Source organism: Zootoca vivipara, chromosome 2 (assembly GCF_963506605.1).
Source record: "Zootoca vivipara chromosome 2, rZooViv1.1, whole genome shotgun sequence".
NCBI lineage: Eukaryota > Metazoa > Chordata > Lepidosauria > Squamata > Lacertidae > Zootoca > Zootoca vivipara.
In genome coordinates, this window is record NC_083277.1 from 46,324,531 (window position 1) to 46,347,285 (window position 22,755).

Consider the following 22,755-nt stretch of genomic DNA (forward strand, 5'->3'; position numbering starts at 1 on the left):
CGTAGAATGCCAGATAAAATCAACTCTAAAGGAAATAGACAAGTCAGTCATATGCTGCAACATCATAGCCACACAACATTTTCAGCATTTCAACATTTGCTGCCAATCTCCCTTTGGGTGATCTGAGGCAACAAAATGGTTTTCTGTTAGTCTGTTTAGGTCTTCAGTGAGACAGATGTAGTGATTTACTGGTGAAGGGAACATTGAAATTGTAGTGAGCCAACTCATTATTGTCTCAAACATGTGGTGCCAAGGTTTTCAGGTGCAAATGACATTTTGAGGCATAGCTGCAGTCACAAAAATGCCACTGATGGTTATTCATACAGATGTCCTGTATTTCACAAAATGAAACCACAATTTAAAAAACAACTATTTCTGAGCATTGTATGAAAAACACTTGGTCTCAGTCCTTTCTTAACCACAGCGTAATAATTTTCAGGGGAAGAGGGGGCTGTTTTTGTGTGTGCACGATTGTACAAATCAGATACAGCATACATATTTCGTAAACCAAGCTTTGTTTTATTTGTACCTTCCAGAGCTGGGTCTCCTGTTCAAATACATGAATGCTGCAGACATGCATAAATTAATTTTCCATTTAAAATGCAATTTATATTTTCTTGATTACTACTTGCATGCATCTCAAAACTAGAAGTTGTGGTTTATACGCAAATGTGTCATTCATGACAAATATGCTGGTCATGATAAGACACAACTCTTATTCCCAAAATGTGGCAGAATTTATGGAAGTTACCGTTGACAGTAAACCTGATCTTTTGGCTAGCATTTTATACATAAAGCTGAAAAGCCTAGTTATAAATCCTACCTTGTCCATGGCAATGGACACACCATTGGCTTGGTTCTTAATATACCTTCTATGAATGTAACACAGTTCATGTTGGCAGAACAGGACTTTCCCCTTCTGCCCCTTACTGTTGTAGCCCCCTGCCCTGCCCTGCCCCAATTCCTCCCCAACCAGATCCTGGGGATCCAAGCCATTCTTCCACTTCAATTCTCCGCCCTCTACAACAGAGTACTGATCTAGTTCACTTGACTGCTGTAAGGCTGAAAGATTTATGGACTGCAAGAGCAGCAATGGAAAAATATCAAAATTACAAACATGGTAATGTTTGTAGCAGTAGTGTGGCCTGGGGCATAAAAATACTGAATTGAGTGGTCAGGATTAAAATAATACTATGGGGTTTCTTCCTTTTTGAAAAAGAATCCTTGGTCCTCTATTTGTAAAGTGACCACCTGAGAGATTATTACAAACATTGCTGCAACAGCTGCAAAACAACTGTAAAATGCTAGTTAAGCAATTAGGCATAACAGTGGCTGGTACAGTATCCATATTGAGAGAGAGAGTACCTAGGTTTTAGACAATCCACTCTGCCAGAACAGCAGATTCCATGTCAATCTGTGTTAGTACAGTACTTAGTCTGCTGTTTCATAAAAGCGAACCAAGCAGTTTTTAAAACAACTGATTTCAAATATTTATTTTAAAATTACTGAAACTTTAGTAAAACCCCTCAAATTATATGAGCAACTATATTTTAGAACGAAAGCATTACTACTGCAGATTACTTTATGACTGGGCAAGGTACAGAACAATGGTGTATATACAACAGAAATAGAGGTTCTATTAATTCAATAGTGACTAATTGTCACTCCTTGTTGAGTCAGCTTCCATTCATCTAATTGATAGGCTCAAAATAATATATTCAGTGAACAAAAATATTCCACTTCAAAAATATACTGTTACCTGTTACTCTATTAATACTGTAATTCTTTTTCTCTAGTTACAGGTAGGTAGCCGTGTTGGTCTGAGTCGAAGCAAAATAAAAAAATTCCTTCAGTAGCATCTTAAAGACCAACTAAGTTTTTATTTTGGTATGAGCTTTCGTGTGCATGTATCTGAAGAAGTGTGCATGCACACGAAAGCTCATACCAAAATAAAAACTTAGTTGGTCTTTAAGGTGCTACTGAAGAATTTTTTTATTCTTTTTCTCTAGTTCAGCATGTGATATGGTAACAGGAAACCATTTTCCTATTGTACCAATTTGTCACTGGTGCTATAATTTCATAGCCAAAAGATAATTTGGCTTATACTATCAGCAAAATTTACTAACATGCAGTAAAATGATATTGCTTAGTATATAAAGCATTATCTCTTCTCATTCTGGCACTTTAGTAAAACCCCAAAATTAGGTACAAATGAGAATATTTCTGCTTGTAGGTGTTTATAGTTCTTCTTAGCGTAAGGTTCAAGGTTCAAGTCTGAATCAGAATCATTCAGCTGAAATGATCAGAAGCTCATCACATCTAACCCAATCGATCCAAGGCATGATCCTTAATGAACAAGCTCTTCTCTACATGCAGCTACACACCTCTTCAGCAATATGGGACTCATGCTCCCTCTTGTGATAGAAAACAGAACTGAAGTTGCAGGGTACTGGTAGTTTGACCCACTCCTGCACTGACACAGCAGTTCATATAATGAAATGGTCCCAGCAGGGACACAAGAGTGCGGCTTACGCAATAGAACCAGACCAGAGTCTCACTCAAGACACAAGAATGAAGGCAACAATTTGTATTAAATTATATCAGGAGTGGGTATGGTTAGGTAGCCATACTCCTTAGAATCGTAGAATCATAGAGTTGGAAGAGACCACAAGGGCCATCCAGTCCAACCCCCTGCCAAGCAGGAAACACCACCAAAGCATTCCTGACAGATGGCTGTCAAGCCTCCGCTTAAAGACCTCCAAAGAAGACTCCACCACACTCCTTGGCAGCAAATTCCACTGTCAAACAGCTCTTACTGTCAGGAAGTTGTTCTTAATGTTTAGGTGGAATCCTTGCTCTTTGGTTAACTGATTTAGATGATTACCCAGCTATTTGATCTGATTAATAAAGACTTTTGGAGGAGGCAGACTTCACACCTACTGTGGATCACAGAACCCTCATACTATACTAGTTTTGTTCTCCCTTGCCTTGTATGCTGCCCCTAGGAGCTATTTCAGAGAAGTTTGTTTTGCCTGCTGATTCTTGCATCTATCCTCAAGGGTTGAGGCTATTTCCTTAAGTATCTGTTAAAAGATGCTCAGAATAGTAAATCATCCTGAAGTCCTCCTACAGTGTTTACATAAGTGGCTTTTTAAATGTCTTTTTCTTATCTGGTCCATGTCTTGGCCTGAGCTCAAATCCAGTCCTAGTCCTAAACTAAATCCTGCTGTCAATCCAATGTTTTCTGTTCCCAATTCTATATTCTTGTTTTCTGCAATTCTCAGCAACTCTGTTCTCTCAGCAATTCTGCAGTAGTGAGCCAACACCTCATAATCAATAAAGAAAATGCCACAGAACTGCTGGTAAGATCGATGGGGCACATTGAGCCTCACATGGAAATGACAGATGCAGTTCAGCTCTCCATAACCAGATAAAAAAGACGGACTACAAGGTTTCACTTTAATGACTCATTAACTTAAAGGCAGAGGGGAAACGGAAATTAATATATGGGGTGGAGGAGTGCACTTTACAAAAAAAGGGGAAGGAGGTAAATCAAGGAAGCCCAACCACATGTGTTCCCTCATGTGAACTTCTGCTTCCCTGCCCACAACATGTGCTAAAGCAATCTTGGTATTTCATAAGGTTGCAGACAAAATCCCATATTCTGGGAAGTGAGCTTGGAACTAAGAAATAATGTTGGTTTCTTTTGCCCTTAACTGTTGCATGAAGTAGAGCAGCGTTTCTCAACCGCTGTTCTGCGGCACACTAGTGTGCCGCGAGACGCTGGCTGGTGTGCCGCGACGTGCGGCGACGAGAAGGGCGATTTGCATTGTCACGTGCCTGGCGGCCGCCAATGAACAGTACTGACCCGCCGGAAAGGAACCCGGCCGGGTCACGACGCGGAGCGAGCGCAGCTCTCAACAGCCACCACCACGGGAGGGTGGTTTTAGACAAACTTAAAGAAGCTGGCTGGATGAGCTCAACCTGAAACTTGCTGAGCAAAGGATTGTGCTGGCAGAGAAATCAGTGGCTTGTGAAGCCTTATTACAGGAGATTGCAACCAACACAGCAATTGGCAAGTGTTTCTTACAGTCATAATTATATAGTCAATATAGGGCGGCACAGAGTTAAATTTTTTAACTTTTTTAATGGTGGTGTGCCTCGTGATTTTTTTCATGGAACAAGTGTGCCTTGGCCCAAAAAAGGTTGAGAAACACTGAAGTAGAGCACTGGCAGGAAGCATGAAATATAAAGCACAAAAGTCATGCGGTTCGAGGATGGGAAGAGCACCAACCTTTAGACTAACAGGGAGAATTGAGCTCATAAATATGATACATAAGCAGAGTGTCTTTACAATCTCCGAATTTGCCATGTATTAGGTAAGCTGTAGGTGGTGCTGTGTATCTTTTAAATACCAGGTGCAAAGAATGGACACAACAGACATCCTCCTCAAAATGTATCACGTATGAATGCTCAAAGTATTCTCTGCTGATTAATTATTCTCCTGCAATACACTGGCAGAGCTGGCACCCCCCCCCCCGCCGTTGCCTTACAGATTAGGCAAGTGGAAGAGTTTATCCTTAGGCAAGTTACAACAGAAGAGATGGCCTGCAACCCCTCACCACCTCTGACCATTTAGATTCCTCATAAGATAAGATATCTTTATTGTCATTCTCCCCTTGCGGGAACAACGAATTACTATTGCATTGACTGCAGCCTAAGTGTCTTGCACTACTCGAAAGGCTAACAAATTTAAAGCTGCATCTCTTCACTTCTGATGAAACATGCATAGGGTCAAGGCTCCACGACTGCTTCAATCGAACTCCTCCTTAGCACAGCCGGCTGCCCAAAGCCTTTGTCAGTGAGAGCAAAGCTGCGGCGGCTATCAGTTCTGGCGCCTGCAGACTTGAGAGGAAGGTGGGCGGGTTTTAGCTCCGAGGAAGGACGCAGAGAGGACGGCGAGGAGGCAGTACGGTACGTGACTCCCCGGCCCGTCCTCGTCCCCTCCGAGTGAGCAAAGCCGAGAGCGCTCTCCCATTAGGAGAGGGCGGAGCGGGGGCTAAGGAATTTGAGCACCAACCAGGTAGGGTAGGGAGCGCGCTGGCTGACACAGGAGTCCCGACTCCTCCAATCAGAATACAAGAACTTGCACTAGGGTGGGGACACGGGCTGCGTACTCCAATAACAGTGGACAAGCGTGGGTGACGGACGGGTCACGCTCCTTCCCTTAACTCGGCACACGCCGCGGAGGCGGAGCTTTTCCCATTCTTCTGAGGTGGGGGGTGCGGCGTCATCAGTTTTTTTCCCGTGATCCACTGCGGGGAAAGGCGGTAGCGCTGCTGCAGGAGCAGCAGCATTGACGGCGGCTCTTCCATCCGGGTCTTCGGTGGCGCTGTCCCGGCTGGGTCATCCTTCTGCAGGTACCAGTGTGCGTGTGTGTGATAGAGGGAACTATGAGGGAAGAAGCAGCGGTCCTTCCATTGAGGGAGCCGGCGCTGTTCTCGTGCGCGCGGGAGAGGGAACAGCCCCTCAGTTTACCCCCGAGCTCCCCGCTACGGAGGAGCGGGACAGAACCTCCGCATTCCCTCCTCGCGTTCCAGTCACAAATCCTCTCCACCCCCTTCTTGTCAGCTTCTCTAGCCCGCTTCCCCGCTCTCTTCCATTCTCTCTCTCTCCCCCTCCACCCCTCCCATTGCCGCCGCGCCTTCCCTGACAAACCTGAGGGTCCGGGAAACCCCGCCCACTAAGCGACCGCCGATTGGCTGCTAGGCGGTCACCCTCCGTTGCTGTTGGCCGAGGGTGCTTGGCTTGTACGTGTCGCGTCACTTCCCGTAGCAAGTTCGCAGTGGGCAAGAGAGAGAGAGAGACCTTGGCTTGTGAGGGCGGGATGGAAAGGGAAGAGAGAAAGTGGGTGGGGCGCGAGGTGATGCTGCGGCTGGGACTCCCGAGTAAGATGGGGGAAAGCCCCGCCCCGTCTCTCTGCCTCTCGGCACCCCTTTTTCCCGCCTACTGCCGGCCGAAAACCGTCGCTGCTTCCTTCTCGCGCTCATCCTCCTGCGCCCCCCCCGCCGCTTCAACGTTCCCTCCCTCCCTCCCATTGGCTGGAACGTTGGGCCCCGAGAGCCCCTGGGCGAAGAAAGGCCTGCAAGGCGAGCGCCCTCCCCCCCCCCGGCATTCTACGGTGGACGAGAGGAAGGGAGGGAAGCGGGGGAGGAGGAGCAGGAGGTGGGCTGTTTCTTGGCAAGCGGCTCCCTTACCACGAGGCGCGCCGCCTCTCCTTCCCGCGCGTTCTCCTTCCTCCCTTGTGCCTGGCATTGCAGGCTGAGGGCAACGATCGTGCGCCCGCCGGCTTACCTCCGAGTAAACCGCCGGCCTAGGGCCTCACTAGGTCTTCCTTCGGCATCAAATGCCCGTTCTGAGACTGGCAGCAGAGCAGGGCGGGACTGCGGGCTGGTCTTCTGCATGTCCTTGGGGGCTGGAAGACTGCATTAACTTTGTATGTGTGTATGTATATTAACTTTGGAAATCGGGGAAGGTGAGTGGCTTTCCCATGCTGTGGCCGCTCTTTTGGTTTTACCACCCAGTTGCTGATGCTTAGGAGGGAGAAAGGGTAGGACGGATTTGGAAGGTGGCACCTCTGGCTCAGCTCAATCCTCAAATTCCCAATTTTAGATATTGGCTTATGGCAGTTGTTAGAGCTACATGTTCCAAAGCTTCAGACCTCTACGATATAGGGTGGATGTGTTTTGTCCCTTGCAATTCTGCTTCTGGGTTGCGTTCCTTGTTGTATCCCGTTTGTGGGTAGGTAAAAAGGTTGCAAAGCGACTCATTTGCTTTCTCTGGCAAAACATCAATTACATGGTAGGAAAATATGACTATATAGATTGACCGTCTGTAATAATATCTGCTTCTTTACAGTTGAAGGAGAAACATTGGCCTCAGATGTGGTGGCTGGACTTGGCATTGAAGATGATAAAGGAAAGTACTTGGAAACAGTTTTATAGGGTTTGTAAATCCTTGGGGGTAGTTGGTTTGTTAAGCAGTTTGCTGAACTTCTCCAGCTGTCTTGTGTGTGGGAAAGTGGGAAGACAGAAAGCACAAAGTTTCAGGAGAACGGAAGGAAGCTCAGAGATGGTAGACTGCCTTCTGGGGTACCTATTAATTGAATAAACATACTGTAGATTGATAGAAGCAATTTATTTTTTTAGAATTTGATTTATATTTAGTTGTTAAAATTGATATTACCAAACTACGTTTCATTAATGGGCATTAATCAGTTGAAAGTGTAATCTGTGGTTAACATTAGGTCAGATAAATTTGAGTTTATGAATGGCATTGATAAACAGTATAGAGGAGCTAGTGATATATCTTTTATATACTTGATGCATTTTGTAGTAGTCCTCCACCAACCTGATGTCCTCCATATGTACCAACTGTTTCAGCTATAACTCATTGTCCCTGACTAATGATTGTGCTGTTTGGGGCTAATGTGCATTGAGAGTCCAAAAAATCTTGAAGGACACTGGGATGGGGAAGGCTGCTGTAGTGCTACACTGCAGTAAAATTTGTATTTTGCTAAGATGCAAGTGCTGATCTATGTAAACATAATAAAATTGGCTTTGATGCTGGAGATGTTCATTCAGTTTAAGAACTTGCAAAACTGAATTTAGGGTGCTTGAGACAATTCCATCTCTGACTAAACAGGGTTGGAACTGACAAGAAGCTAAACAGAAGACTAGAGAATAAAGTTTGTATAGTTGGGTCATTAAATTATGTGTGTTTCAAGAAATAATAAACTAGTGCAAAGTACGATAAAACTATGTAAGGCAAAGTAGGGCCAAATTGTTACTTTTGATTTTAATGTGAATGACACCAGTGCTGCATCCACTGTTTCTTCTTGTCTGGTTCTTACTGCTGTTAAATTTCTTGGAGTAACACATTAGGGCGTTGTGGGAAATCCAAATGGTGAGTGTTTCACAGCCACTTTAGATTATTCCACTGCTACTGCCAATAAACCTGTTTTGGGTGTGTCTCCATTGGTATACTTCACCCATCTTCTTCCCAGGGCATGTGTGGCTGGCAGGAGGCATTTTTAGGTCTTAGCAGATCAGCGCCTCTTCTCATCTGCCCTGTGAACACTCCCCCATTTTCCTCTCTGCCATTAGAGTACCGACAGTGGAGGCCTAATACTGATAGTCCTCTTCGTAAGAGCTAGGAGGGGACTTTTATTCTGGGAATGGGCCTCCCTCTCCACCTCCACCTGAAACTTTTTATGGCTATCCACACAAAAATACATAATTGCTTTAAAATATTTTAGGTGCTATTATTTGAGTCAACATCAAGGCCCAGTGCTTCGATTTCTGTGCATGCCTAATGAAAACAATTTAAGAAAATGCACAAGAAATTGTAGATGTTTTAATTAAAAAAGCAGTTGTTTAGTAAGGAGATGTGACTGAATCATACTGTAAAATGATATTTTTAAAAGTCATTTTAACTGCATATGATAAATGCTTCCAGTTATTTTTGTTCCAAGTACTACTTATATGGAGTAGGCTTTTTGAGGTTTAGATACTGCTGTGATATAATGCTCTAGAAATTTTATTTTAAAATTATATTTCCTTGCTTTGAGGGTAGTGGGTTGCTTGTTTCTTCTGTGAATGGGAGAACTCCTTACATTAGTGCAAGGGATGAATATGCAGAGAAGGCTCCCAAAGAAGAAAGAGGAGGTAATTTTTTGCTGAGTCTTTGTAACCTCGCACCACCTCTTCCACTGTTCCAGAAGCTCTCTGAAAACCAGAATTTTGTAGAGGGGAATAGTAAAAAATCATCTTGCCCCCTCATCTTTCAGTGGGTGTATCCTGTGGATAGAGTTCCACTCATGGGAACTCTGGATCCAAGCCATTATAACTAATAACCCCCCCCCCCCAAATGAGATAGCAACATCATTCTATTCTCAGCAGTAAAGAGAAATTGAACCAAATTATACCTTCTTTTTTGTGCTGATGATTCAGCCATTCAGCCATGTGGGATGATATTTCCTAATAGCTTATCCCTGAGTACATTGAACATAAGCCAGTCCCCCCCCCCCCCGAAGCCCTCCTTGGTATGTCATGAAGAGCTTCATATAGCAATCAAAAAATTTTTAATATTCAAAAGCTAATTACATCATGGAGATTTTTGGCTTCTTCCAGTAAAGGAGTAAGAATGTTCTTGAGTTCCAAAAATGTAGGGAACTAAAAAAAACAACTTGTTGCATTTAATTACATTCCAAAACTCACTTGTCAAATTCCGTATTGATTTCTGAACTGCATCTTCCTTTAGAATAAGCTGGAGGATTGATTTCCTGCATTACTTGTGTAATATTATGACACTTACCATATAGATGAAATTTATATATTTGGAGGGTTTTTCATTAACATTTCTTCCTCCTTTCAGGTTTGAGTGGGGAACAGGAAGAAGAATATTGTATTGTATTTCCTTTGCTTGAACATTTACAGTCTACTGAATCTTGCTATCCAGAGAAGTGTCTACGGTTTAACCATTCTTTTATCTATCAGCTATTTGTTTTGTGTGTGTGTGTGTGTGTGTGTGTTAAAAAGTATTTAAATGACTTTACCTGTTAGAAGCATTCAGGTAAACCTGTTCTTTTAAAGAACATAATCAACATATCTTAAGTGAAGATACCTGCGCTGTGGGATGAGGTAGTAGGTTGTATAGTTTTTAGGGTCATACCCACCACTGGGAGATAACTATACAGTCTACTGTCTTTCCTAAAGAGGCAGACAATCATCAGTGACATCTGTATGGCTTTGTTACTGGCTATATGATTACAACTGGGAGGCCATAATGATGGCTCATCAGACACACTTGTCAAGGAAATGTGGACTCAAAGAGTTGGATCCTGAGGAACATGAATGGAAAGAAACTTTTGGAAAGGGACTTCTATCATCTCCTCCCCATCTGTTCCTTCTTAGTCAGGGGGCCTCCTGAAAGGTGTGAACTATAATGTGGAGAGCAGACCTGAATTGGCCAGGGGCACCTTGTGCAAAGTGTGCCTTTACCCAATGTTGTTGTTTTGTCTTCTCTGAGCCCACTTGTGCTCTATTCTGCACTGTTCCGGATATCCTTCCAGAAAGGCTTTTTGTGAAGCACAGGTGAGAGGAGATGGAGATGTCCCCATCTGCAAGTATGTTTCAGGATCCAGTCCATGGGCAGGTAGACTCTGAACAAATTAACTGGAAATAGAACCCTTCTAAATACATTTCTCTTATCAGGTTGAGGTAGTAGATTGTATAGTTGTAGGGCAGTTATTTTGCCCTCTTCAGGAGATAACTATACAATCTATTGCCTTCCTTGAGGAGTAAAATTCTGCAGTGTTTTTGCTGAGTTTACCAGCAACCTTAGTGGGACCTCTCTTAATGGAAAATAAATGCAATGATTTGCACAGAAGATCTGTAACTAAATGAAACTCTATTTTTCAGCATTAATTTGATCGTTTCAGGTATCTGCATCTTGAAAATATGTGCTACTTGGTTTGAGCTGAGTTGGATAAAAAAACAAGTGTTTTGTTTAAGTTTAATTGGAAGGATATTAAGTGTGTATACTATTAATGATATAACAAAGGACTAACAGTGAATGGCTTTGTACTTACGTAGCAAGTGGTTTACTTCTATAGTAACTGAACATTTGTGATACAACATCTTGCCTTATGTTGTATAAAGTTTGTCTTTCACTACAGCTAATCTTTTTCTTTTCTTTTTTGAAGGATTGCTGAAGACGTGGTGGGTTCCTAGGAAGAGGTAGTAGGTTGCATAGTTTTAGGGCAGTGGTTTTGCCCGCAAGGAGTTAACTATACAACCTGCTGCCTTTCTTAGGGCTTTAATATTACAACAGGATGATATTGGCTCTTCCTCTACTAGGTTGTGGTTTAAGGTTTGGAAGACTTGCTAGAAAAGTTTTGTTCACTGAGTAAGCCAGAAAATGTGTGGAAACCTTGAGCTACCTTTTAGCCTACAGAATGTATCCTTGGCTTTTTTGCTAAGAGAATTCTATTGTACAAAGTATTCTATCCAAACTGAGTAGAAAAGAGAATGGTGTAATGGTTTAAACTCTTAAGGCTCCAAAGTGTCATATGTTTAAGAATTACTTAAGAAAGTAAACTAGGCTGCTCAATAAATTGCTTTGTAGTAGTACATGCTGTTTCCTGTCTTATGTTGCCTTTCTCCAACACCCCAGTAGATAAAACTGGAAAATGAGATTTTAATGAACAGTGTTGATTATCTAACTGTAGTGTTCACATGTGTCCAATTTTTGAACATGGCATTTTGGTAAGAGTGTGTAATTCTCCTTGAAGCAGCTATTCCACATAAGCTGTGCTGACCTTGCCAGGGCCTTAGAAATTGATTGTGTGGTCCTACCCCCACATTTAGGAGTTCTCACATGTCTGTATTGTTTAGCTGTGAAACCAACTTTGAATGAGGGTTTTGTCCAATGCTGCACCTATGAAGTTTTGCTCAGGCAATTGGAATTCCCTTGCTCTCCTGCTGCACTCTCAAAATCTCATCTGGAGCAGATTGAGAGTGTACAAGCACTTCGGTATTTCAAATTTCAGCAGTGCCCTGTGCAAGGTCAAAATTTGGCACCCCACCTCTAGCCTTCTCTTCTGCTCAATTCACTACTTCATAGTTGTGGTGCCCCCCTGGGCGCCCTTAATCTGCCTCTAATGCAAGGAGGCTGGGGGAAAACTTTCAGTTCTAGCAGAGCAGCAATGTTGGATACGACCTTGAGTGCTTTATCTTAGAAACTGAACTGAGGTGTACACTATGGTAGACTGGACCCATGTTATTTCCCCTCCCCCCCAAACTTCAGAAAATATTTACTAATCTGGTCCATTGTACACTCACATTAAAGGTAAAGATAAAGGGGCCCATGACCATCAGGTCCAGTCATGTCCGGCTCTGGGGTTGCGGCGCTCATCTCGTTCTATAGGCCGAGGGAGCCGGCGTTTGTCCACAGACAGCTTCCGGGTCATGTGGCCAGCATGACAAAGCTGCTTATGGGGAACCTGAGCAGCGCATGGAAACGCTGTTTACCTTTCCAACTTGCACTTTGATGTGCTTTCGAACTGCTAGGTGGGCAGGAGCTGGGACCGAGCAACAGGAGCTCACCCCGTTGCAGGGATTCGAACCGCCGACCTTCTGATCAGCAAGCCCTAGACTCTGTGGTTTAACCCACAGCACCACCTGGGTCCCTACACTCACATTATATCTCAGCATTTAGTAAAATTACTGCCATTTTCCAGACTGAGATGGGATTTCATGAAAGTCATGTGTATTTTTAAAGAGGAAGGAAAAAGATAACTGACCACCACTTAAATAGTTTATTGTTGATATAAAAACATCTAAGCTTGGATTTCACTGCATGCTTTTGTTTTCAAGTGGCATAAAATGTTATAAATCATACTGACATTTTGTCTCTAGATTACACATGGGCTGCATCATGTGATGATGAATTCACTTTAGAGTTAATTGACAGGCAAACAAAACTAACATGAGACTGTAAAAGGAGAGAAACAACATGTCTTACAAGTTAAAGCAGTATGCTCTTAAGATGTCTCCATTTCCAGCCACCACACCAACAATGCTCACATCATCACAAGCCACACTTCTAAAGCCACTAGGAGAGGAAAAAATATATAGCTCACAGTACTTGGCACAATTCAGTACTTAATTTAACTACTTTGACATATTGAAACAAACTCATTCTGTTTTAGTACGAGAAGTTAAATTGCAGGTTTTTGAAATATTGCAGTGATTTTTTTTATGTTGCCCTGCTAAGCATAGCCCCAGTTTTGCCCTGTTTTCAAAGCTGTTACTACAGTCTTTTTTAAACCTGAGTAGTAGGTTGGTTCTGTGTTCATTACAATGGAATTGGTTTATCCCTTGGCTGTAAGCTTCACTGCTTATAAAGATAAAATTGGGGGATGAGGAAAGCCATGGATGACACAGGCAAAAAACAGTGCACATAAGAAGAAGAGGAAGAGTTTGGATTTGATATCCCGCTTTTATCACTACCCTAAGGAGTCTCAAAGCGGCTAACATTCTCCTTTCCCTTCCTCTCCCACAACACACACTCAGTGAGGTGAGTGGGGCTGAGAGACTTCAGAGAAGTGTGGCTAGCCCAAGGTCACCCAGCAGCTGCATGTGGAGGAGCGGAGACACGAACCCGGTTCCCTAGATTACGAGTCTGCCGCTCTTAACCACTATACCACACTGGCTTTTATCTACCCCTCATGGTCAAACCGGGGAAATGATATGTTGAACTTTGTGTCAAGGGATCCAGTCATAAGGGAAAGCAAAGCAATCCCCAGAGCCTCTATATAATTCACATATCGCTGTCTTTAAACCCTGGCCCATAGCTCCTATGATGTAGTATCACTCTAGACTGATTTTCAGAAAGCAATTGAACTGAAGTCTTCCATATAAATACAGTTCAAACTAGCATTTGGGGTCACAGATGTACTTTTAGTCTCAAATCTGCCTTCTGATATAGATGCATTTAGCAAGAAAGTGATAGGTGCTCTGATCTTACTGCAATTTGAAAAATGTTTTAAACTTACTTTGACCATCTGTGGGATCCTCCTAGTAAGTGGTAGCGACCGTTCAGCAAAGAAGATTTGTTGTCATTTTTCCAGGAGTACACACGAAGTGAGAGGTCCATGGATGATGTGACAACATGAAAAGGATCCTGGTTGGGAGTGGGTGGATGCATATTAAAGCCTTTTAGTTAAAGAATATTTAGTGTAGAGAACAGAAATAAATAATAGTAGTAAGTAATAGTAACTGTATATACCACCCATATTGATGTAATAGAATTGTGGTGATCTTTGAAAGCCATTAATTCAGTTCCTGACAGAGTATATAATTTCAGCTCTGGTCCAGTTGCTAAAAGAATAGTTTGTTTGCCAAATCCTTTCATAATCGTCTCTCCAATCCGTAGTTGTGTTGGTAACGTGAAGTCTGCAACCTGTTGAGCTTTTCATAAAAAACATTTTAGCACTGAAATTTCTGCTCTGTTTACTGTGAAGAGTACTGCAACAGTGCTCACCAGTATATTAGTTAGGTCACGGTTCTCTGAATTTTGAGCTACATATTGTGTATCGAGAACATCATGCTGATTCAGACCAGTTCTGTCTACTGTGCTACTCTGGACAGGAATGAAAACAAGATAGGGAACACTGATTAAGAAAACAAGTTGCCTAAAGAAATAAATTTGTCAATTGGGTATTATCTGTTGAGCTTGACAAAACATGGGTATATAAAATTAGGGACATAGGAAGGCCATTGGTCTGTCTAGTTCAGTGTTGTCAACACTGGCTGGCAGCATTTCTGCAGATTTTCAGGCAGTTGTCTCTGCCAAACCTAAGTGGAGAAGTTGGAGACTGAACCTGGACCACCTACTTCCACAGCATATGCTCTAGCACTGAACTGTCCAATGCATTTTGTTATTCAGCTTTGACACAGTGCGGCCAAGTCCCTGCTTTCATGGTTTACTGTGCACAGAAAGACAAAGGCTGAAATCCCTTCCATGTCTATTCAGAAATAAGCCCCATTGAATTTAGTGAGCTTATTTGCACATAAGTGGGTAGTAGTAATAATAATAATAATAATAATAATAATAATAATAATAATAATAATAATAATTTATTTATACCCCGCCCATCTGACTGGGTTTCTCCAGTCACTCTGGGTGGCTCCCAATCGAATATTTAAATCACAATACAGCATTAAACATTAAAAACTTCCTATACATGGCTGCCTTCAGATGTCTTTTAAAAGTAGGATAGTTGCTTATTTCCTTGACATCTGATGGGAGGGCGTTCCACATGGCAGGCACCACCACCGAGAAGGCTCTGCCTGGCTCCCTGCAACCTTACCTCTCACAGTGAGGGAACCGCCAGATGGCCCTTGGAGTTGGACCTCAGTGTCTGGGCATAAAGATGGGGGTGGAGACGCTCCTTAAGGTATACTGGGCCAAGGCCATTTAGAGTGTTAAAGGTCAGCACCAACACTTTGAATTGTGCTCGGAAACGTACTGGGAGCCAATGCAGATCTCTCAGGTGTTATAAGTCTCGGCCACTCCCAGTCACCAGTCTAGCTGCTGCGTTCTGGATTAATTGCAGTTTCCAAGTCACCTTCAAAGGTAGCCCTACGTAGAGCGCATTGCAGTAGTGCAAGCGGGAGATAACTAGAGCATGCACCACTTTGACGAGACAGTCTGTGAGCAGGTAGGGTCTCTGCCTGCATACCAGATGGAGCTGGTAGACAGCTGCTGTTGGAATTGCAACCAACATTTAAAAACATGCTGTTCCTCTTCACCTATACAAGAAAGGTCCACCTGACTTATTTCCTTTTCAATAGCAATTGAGTTCAGGATGTTTTCTGGATTGCTACTAAATAAAAGGATAAATTACCTTCTGCTACACAACAGTTTGAAGAAACTTACCTGTAATACTCATTTTATATTTAGACTTATTCTCAATGTGTATATCTAAGCTCACAATGTGACAATTCGTCTCTTCATCATGCAGTGCTGCTACTCTTGCTGGTTCTGCTGGTAACCAGCAGGTGTCAAGGCACTGCCCTCTGATCGGAAGAGGACTAGATAACTGTTCATCATCTACAGAATTAGTTGCAGAATGTGTATAAACCACCTGTTACATATACAAAAACAAGCATTAACACACACAAACTGGGATCCAAAGAGCTGCTTATGATATACTTGTATAGCCCAAGTGAGGATTTTCACTTTGGAATTTATGCAAAAAATTATTTTGAGCTTTGAATTACAGAGCTTCATGGCACATCACAAATGGTGGTTGATACTTCTTTCAGGATGGTAGTATCCCTACAGGCCCTCCAAGTGTCTTGCCACAGGGATGGAAGGGGAAAATGACTTTGCCATTGTGGGTCAAACCATACAAGGTTCAGCCTCTCCCATTCCCCATCTCTCTGGAGAGGCAGGAAGGGGAAGCTCTGTTAATGGGACATTTTTCTTTTGCCCAAGCAAAGATTGCTCGTTATGTGGCATGGAGATTTGAGTGGAGTTTCGTTGACAATAATAGCAGGTTTATGAGAAAAAAGAAGCCACAATATAGTGGTAACTTTGCTAGGACCAACTAAATGTCACAACACAGCGAGCAAGTTTTCAAGCTCTCCAGAACTCTTTAGGCTAGATGGGAAGCCTAAAGGTGTAACCTCATGGAAAGGGGGAGGGAAGGACACAAATACTAGGCAAAATGTTGACACACCAAAGTACAGTAGTCAGTTTGTAACGGTCTTAGTCCAAAAATGATGGGTTAAATCTAAAATTGCATTCAGCATTAAAGATTGTTTCCCTTTTAAATAGCCATGTGGAATGGTAGGAAATCAACACTGCAGCATGCAGGAAAGGAGGAATTTAACCCTTTCTCCTGCGCCACAATCCCAACTGAATCCCCACCACCACCCTGAAGTTGATGTCAGTCTCGACAAATGGTCAAATGCTGCAGCATAACAGTACCTTTGGTGGTAAAGCATTATCTGTAGGACGAGCAACTATCCATAGACCATTGGGTGAACAAAGTAATGAATCTATGCCACAGTTTTGGAACAGTTGTGTGGATGAAATTTGGCTTAAATCGGCAGCTGCTAATGTATAGAGTTTACCTCCTTCGGTGCCTACCTAAACCAAGGAAGGAAGCACAGAAAGTATAGTTAACTAGTGTCATTCAGCCCGTTAAATAAATGGGCGCTAGAACATACCGGTATGTGAGAGGAGCGGTGGGGCCGCGGCCTTCCCTCACTTTAGCAGTGGGCACTCCGCTGAGCCCAGCTGGGCAGCGGGAGCCCAGGAGAAGGCCGTGATTCTCCTGAGGACTGTGAGGGAAACGGTAGGCAGGGGGTGGGGGGGGAGAGCGTGCGCGACGCCCGCTTGCTGCTGGTCGCCGGGGTGGGAGCGTAGGGGGTGGGAAAGGAAAAGGAAGCAGCCTCCTCGCGCAGTGAGGCGCTTGTCCAGCCGGGAGCGGCGGTTGGTGGCCGCAGGTAAACGGTAGGCAGAGGGGTGGGGAGTGTGTGTGTGTGTGTGCGTCCAGTCTCTGCATCCAATCCCTGTGTCCGTGGGGCACATGCGCAGTAGCGCGGACACAGGGACTGGACGCAGAGGCACTTGCACTTTATTATATAGGATGATGATTATTTCGCAGCAACATGCAAAATATTCAACTGTGGATTACCAATGTCTGTTGAGTCTCTGATTGCTGGATTTCTTGCAAAAACAATGGAATAGTTCTGACCCAGCCCTGAGTTGCAACAACTTTAAAAACTACTATTCCATATTTTTAAGCAGGCTTTCGGTAAGCTAACAGGAAATTTGTTTCAAACTGTCAGTCATGCTGCACTTACCGTTAAGAATGGCTTGCTGTTTATTGTGTAGACAACCACAGAGCATGATGAGGATGATACTGAAAAGGTTGCAAGCTCTTCCCCTGTCTCTCCATGCCAGAGTTTGATTATCCCACGACAGTCTATTGTAGTCACCAATTTATATGAAGGAAATGTGGCAATGTTTTGCAGTCCATTTTCCTGCTGGGGACTTGACCAAATCTCTGTACCCTGTTGAAAAAATACAACGTTGTGCCATTCGTGCCTAACTTATTTCCAATTTATTTCCAGTTCTCTATTGTCTTCAGACCATTTGATTTAACACATCTGTTTTATGCATGGCTTAAACTGCAGTCTAACCCCATTCACCCAAGACCAAGGCTACATATGCTTCAAACCTTTAAAGCACACACCCCCACCTGAGAATTCTGGGAATTGTAGTTGACTTCTACAGACCTATACTTCTGAGCACCCTTAAACTCAACTCTCAGGATTCTGTGTGTGTGCAGCAGGGGGTACTTTAACAGTCTGGTGTGTATGTTGCCTGAGACCCAATGAAGTAGACATGGTCATAACTGCACAATAAGTATAGTGCCAACTTTACAGATTTTCAAGTATGTCCTATACGCCAACTTTTTTCAGTGTGGAGTTGGTAAGAAAAAAGAAAAAAAGGAAAATAAAACATGCTATAGAAAAGTTTGTGTATTTGTTGCTTTCTTTCACCTTTACCTTGTTGAAACATGTTCACTTGATTTATTTGCACATCAGAACATAATGAGTCAGTCTCCTTCATTGTACAGTATTTCAAAGTCCTGATCTGCAGCCAAAAATATCCTAACAGAATTCATTTCAAATCAATGGATGCTTCCTTTGTATCAGACTTTGGTCCTCCATATTGCCATCAATGTCATGCCAACAGCCTTTAAAAATGTGCCATGTCAATTTCCGGAATTTTAGTTTTCTTCCTTTCTGCTTTCATTGGGCTGCACCCAGCTTTGTCTTCCTGTGAACAGAAGCGCTTCTTCCAGGAAAGGGGCTGAGATTCAGCAGAGGCTCCCACTGAAGGACAGGAAGATGCAATTTTCAACCATACCCTCCCTTGCACTCCTAGAAGTCATGGGCATAGCCAGGGGGTACAGGTAATCAAGTAAATAAATAAAAATACTTACTGTAACTAAATGACCAGTTGTGTCGCAGATAACCAGTTGTGTCTGCCCCCTTAAAATAAATCCTGGCTGCGTCCATGCTAGAAATGCTTTTCCTGACTGCAGGTTCCCTTAAACCCTTTCTCCAGCAGGATAATTCCTTTCCCACCCATCTCTTTTTAAATATCTCAAAGCCACTACTGTTGTAACTTAAGTAAATAAATAAATATCAATTTGAGCTACCTGGGCTTTCCTTCCTTTTCCTCTTTGATGTAATTCTGAATATAAGTGTAATCTCACCCCTTGGCACCAGTCAGAAATATTTTCCTTTCTTCTTAAAATCCACCATTTATTTTTTACACATTCTTTTGTCCTACCTCTTGGACGTTCCATGCCCTGACTGTGCCATCGGAAGAAGTGGTACACACAACAGACTTGACATTTCCTGTTGCAAATGTGTGTTCGTTCTCTGATAGGTAAGCCATACCAGTTATTGTTCCTATAACAACATGAGCAGAATTTTATTTGGAATTTTAAAAAATTGAGCATAATTTCATCATGAAAACAACCATCAATCTAGTGGGTTTTCTGATACTGCAGACATGTGGCATATTATAAATCTGCAATAAACACTCAACATAATTTTATTTATTTAAAATCTTATTTTAAAAAAACCACACACATGCATTTATATCTCTATGCCCCTCATATTTTTAAGAAAAACCCTCAAAGCATGCATTAAATATATACTCAAAAACAGTGTAAAAAAATAAAAATGCAATAGATAATAAAAGCAACATAAAACAAGACCATTAAAATTCAGTATAGTTTCTACAATTTACACCAAACAATATCAATTGACAAATATCAATAATCTAGAAGTGATTGTACAGTATGAACAAAAAGGACTTCAGTATATGCCAAAAATGTAAACACCGTTGCCTAATCTTCAATTACAAAAGAGTTCAGGCACATGCAATATACCAAACAGAAACAACGGTTTATCACGTAACTCTAAAATAGCATCTTGAGAATAAAATTATGTACTATTCAAATGCACTATTCAATTTATTTCTCCCCAAATAAAAATAAAAGACAAGCTGCATATAATAATTATTTTAGTATACCATCATTATTCCATCCAGTCATATATTTCATAACTGTTTCATTAAACTCAAGTATTCACGATTTCAGCAGTGAGAAGGGATTTATTTTAAATACTTGCTTCATATGCAGATAACAAAGAGGGACCATGTTTTTCCTCCTAATCTTCCCCCCACCCATTTCACCTCCCCTGTCAAATTCGTAAGTTTAGGCATCATTACTGCATATAAAATCTTTTTTACCCACACCATTATGGTAGTTATTTTCAATGATTATCAAAGTAAGTGGAGAGGGAGTGATATGTGTTTCCTATTCTAGGAAATTAAATTACGAGTTTTTATCATGCTTATCCTACCTGTATGTCCTCTCATCGCTTTACATGTGTAGTCAACTGAAGGTCGTCCAGATAGCTTTTTATGCTCAAGATTAGAGCGGTGGAGATAGTACTTTTTCCATGTCTGCATTCCTGGGATCACTGAGATATTACAGAAGGCCCATCGTCTTAGACACATATTTCTATAAATTTAAAGAGTGGCAGATTTATCTTGAAATTTTAAAATCCTTCCTCCAGAGCAGTTTCACAGAAACGATTGACAACCATAATCTGTCGTCATTAGATAAAAAGCAATAGGCTACAAAGTCTTCAGCTGGATTTCATTCATTTACATATTTTTACAATATACGGCATGGCAAAAATCTGCTCCTTCCTCCCCGTCGCCTCTCAGCTAAAATTCTGATTCCAGCTCACGGCAGGTTCTGATTCCTGCCTTCCTCATCTTGAGCTTTCCTACATCCTCTTCAGTCCTTTCTCCTCAATGCAGAATTCTGCTGCCAAATAATTTATCCCTTTCATATCTAGCACAAACTCTTGTCTGCAAGTTTAATGCAGTGGCAGAGAACCTCAGGTCTGGGGTCAAATACAGCCCTCCCCCCACCTCTCCCCCCAAGCCTGATCCCTCACTGACCCTGCTGCTATGTATCTTGCCCTTCCAACCCATGTTTTCTGTAGCTATGTACACACTATACATTTTAAGCACATTTTAAGCATGTCCCCATCCCAAGAATCATGGCTGTAGCTTTGGGAAGGACAAGCTATAGTTTCCAAGATTGAGGAGTGTGTGTGTGTGCTTTGAATGTACATTAAATGCATGGTGTGTACCTATTTATCAACATTATCAGCTGTAACAAAGTTCCTCACGTCCATTGCCTACCACCCTTGTTTTGACTTTCCCCCAGATCTCTTTCTGTCTTCTAGCCATGTCCGTTGGGATCACCAGAGGGGACTTGGCTATGTTCTCCTTATCGATCTCTGCTGAGTTCCATGTATGCGAATGATGCTGTGTTCTCAGTACATGTAATAAGTAAACTGAATGCACCAAACCCAAATATTAAAATAGATAAGAAGTGTACTAACCTCCAAAGAGAAGAGGTCTCTGCAGCTTCATTCCATGTCTAAAAGGGGAAAGCAGGACAGGTTATAGAGGCAGTTCTTCAAGATTCAGGGGACTGAGTCACACTGAGTCACACTGTGCTTGAGCACAGGGCTTGGAGTTTCATTCAATCAATCAGTCTATTATTTGTCTTACCTCAAAGTCCCAGGTGACTTACAATAAAAGTAATAAAATACCCAACACACCACAGTAACAAGCAATAAATATAAAACAGAGCAATGAGGCTTACTGGGCATCAGATTGCAGCCTTAGGCACGTCTTACTTCAAAGTACTGTACTTAGTTGGACATTTAAGCGTTTGTAAACCCCCCCACCCCCCCAAAAAAGAGTTCTGCTTTAAGCAATAATAAAAGTGATATTCATTCAGTAGGTGAAGTTTTTCGTGTCATGCAAATACAATGAAGGGGAAAGCTTTTGTCAGCTTAACGCCTGCTTGTCACACAGGTGGCAAGAGGCCCCGAAGAGGCTAGGGAAGGCGGGGACACACGGTTGCAATCCTAGAAGCTTCCTATTAACATCTGCAGAAACAGAAGCGCCGGAAGGACCATCGCTTGGATCAGCGCGGCTTGCGCTCTTACTGGCTGCATTGCCAGCACTGCAGAAACGTCGAGGGTGGGGCCGGCTTGAAAACAGAAAGCAAAGAGCTCCCAGGAAGCGCGCAGGCGCACGCGCCTGTCTTGTTCGTGGGATTTCCACATCGACCAGGGATACTGTTGCGCGCTTTGTTGAATCCAGTGTGTTGCTGCAGGATCTTCTCCCCGCTTTAATGACTATTGTGTCACGACGCTGGACGGGGACGCGCTGTCAGAATGGGACGTCCGGAATTCGGATCTCGTCCTCTACAGTTCGCTCGTTAATAAAAGCAAAGGGGGAGGGGGGGTGTACAACGGGGAAGAGGAAGAAGAGGAGGAAGCTGGGGGGAGAAGGGTTGCAGTGATTTGGGACGTTGTACATCCATTAAAACCGGAAGATCGCGCTCCAAGTATTTGAAGAGGTCGAGAGAAACTTGGAGCAAGCGCGCCTGCTACTGGCGCACCTGGCTCGGAGAGGTCGTTAAGGGAAGCCCTCTTTCCCCACTTCCCGTGATCGAAGTGGAGAAAGAAAGATGTTCTCTCCACCCGGGCGCTGCAACGCACCTTATTCACTTGGGCTGCTCTGAGTAGATCCGGTGGCTCCAGGTATGAGAACAGGTGGATGATGCAGTCCAGGGTCAGCGTCTCAGCGCTCATCTTCCCTCCGAGATCCCCCGCCACGCACAAGCGGAGTCCGGACGCTCCTCTTCCCTCCCCGCCCCTGTCCGGGCAGCCTGGTAACGAAGGCGGGGCGAGAGCGTCACTCACGTTCCGTCGCTGCTGGCCTGCCGGCTGCTTGTCAGCACTTAAAAGCAGGCGGGTCTGAACGCTGCTCCGCTGTTTTTGTCCCGGATCAAGAGGCATTAGTTGATTCTGGGCAACAGAACTCCTGGCACCCGCGCGCATGTCAAGGAAGCAAATATAAGGGTTTTTTTATTTAAAAAATCAATGGAATTTATTGTATAGTGAACGTGGAATGTTAATACTCAAGGAGGTTTCAGTCCTATATACACGAGGCCAGCAAGCCGTACGGGCAGGGATAATGGGAGTTGTAGCCCAACAA

At 43.1% G+C, this 22,755-nt stretch overlaps 1 protein-coding gene and 1 long non-coding RNA gene across 3 annotated transcripts; one reads left to right on the forward strand and one right to left on the reverse strand.

The window, feature by feature from the left end:
* The first annotated feature begins 5,098 nt into the window (after positions 1 to 5,098).
* On the forward strand, positions 5,099 to 16,333 carry LOC118080689 (uncharacterized). The gene is made up of 2 exons (XR_004692000.2): positions 5,099 to 5,420; positions 6,919 to 16,333. It is a non-coding gene; the product is annotated as an uncharacterized LOC118080689 (long non-coding RNA).
* FBXW12 (F-box and WD repeat domain containing 12) lies at positions 12,365 to 22,427 on the reverse strand. 2 transcript variants are annotated; one of them, XM_060271457.1, is made up of 10 exons: positions 22,257 to 22,427; positions 21,084 to 21,121; positions 20,025 to 20,144; positions 18,943 to 19,064; positions 17,442 to 17,651; positions 16,561 to 16,722; positions 15,505 to 15,712; positions 13,852 to 14,033; positions 13,619 to 13,746; positions 12,365 to 12,675 (listed from the first exon to the last, which is right to left on the reverse strand). In XM_060271457.1, exons 2-10 carry the CDS (start codon positions 21,112 to 21,114, stop codon positions 12,582 to 12,584), a joined length of 1,257 nt encoding a protein of 418 aa, XP_060127440.1. In that variant the 5' UTR covers positions 21,115 to 21,121; positions 22,257 to 22,427; the 3' UTR covers positions 12,365 to 12,581. The 2 variants fall into 2 exon arrangements, with proteins under 2 accessions (XP_060127440.1, XP_034962186.1); XM_035106295.2 differs by having other exon boundaries at positions 20,025 to 20,185.
* Between the last annotated feature and the right edge of the window lie 328 nt (positions 22,428 to 22,755).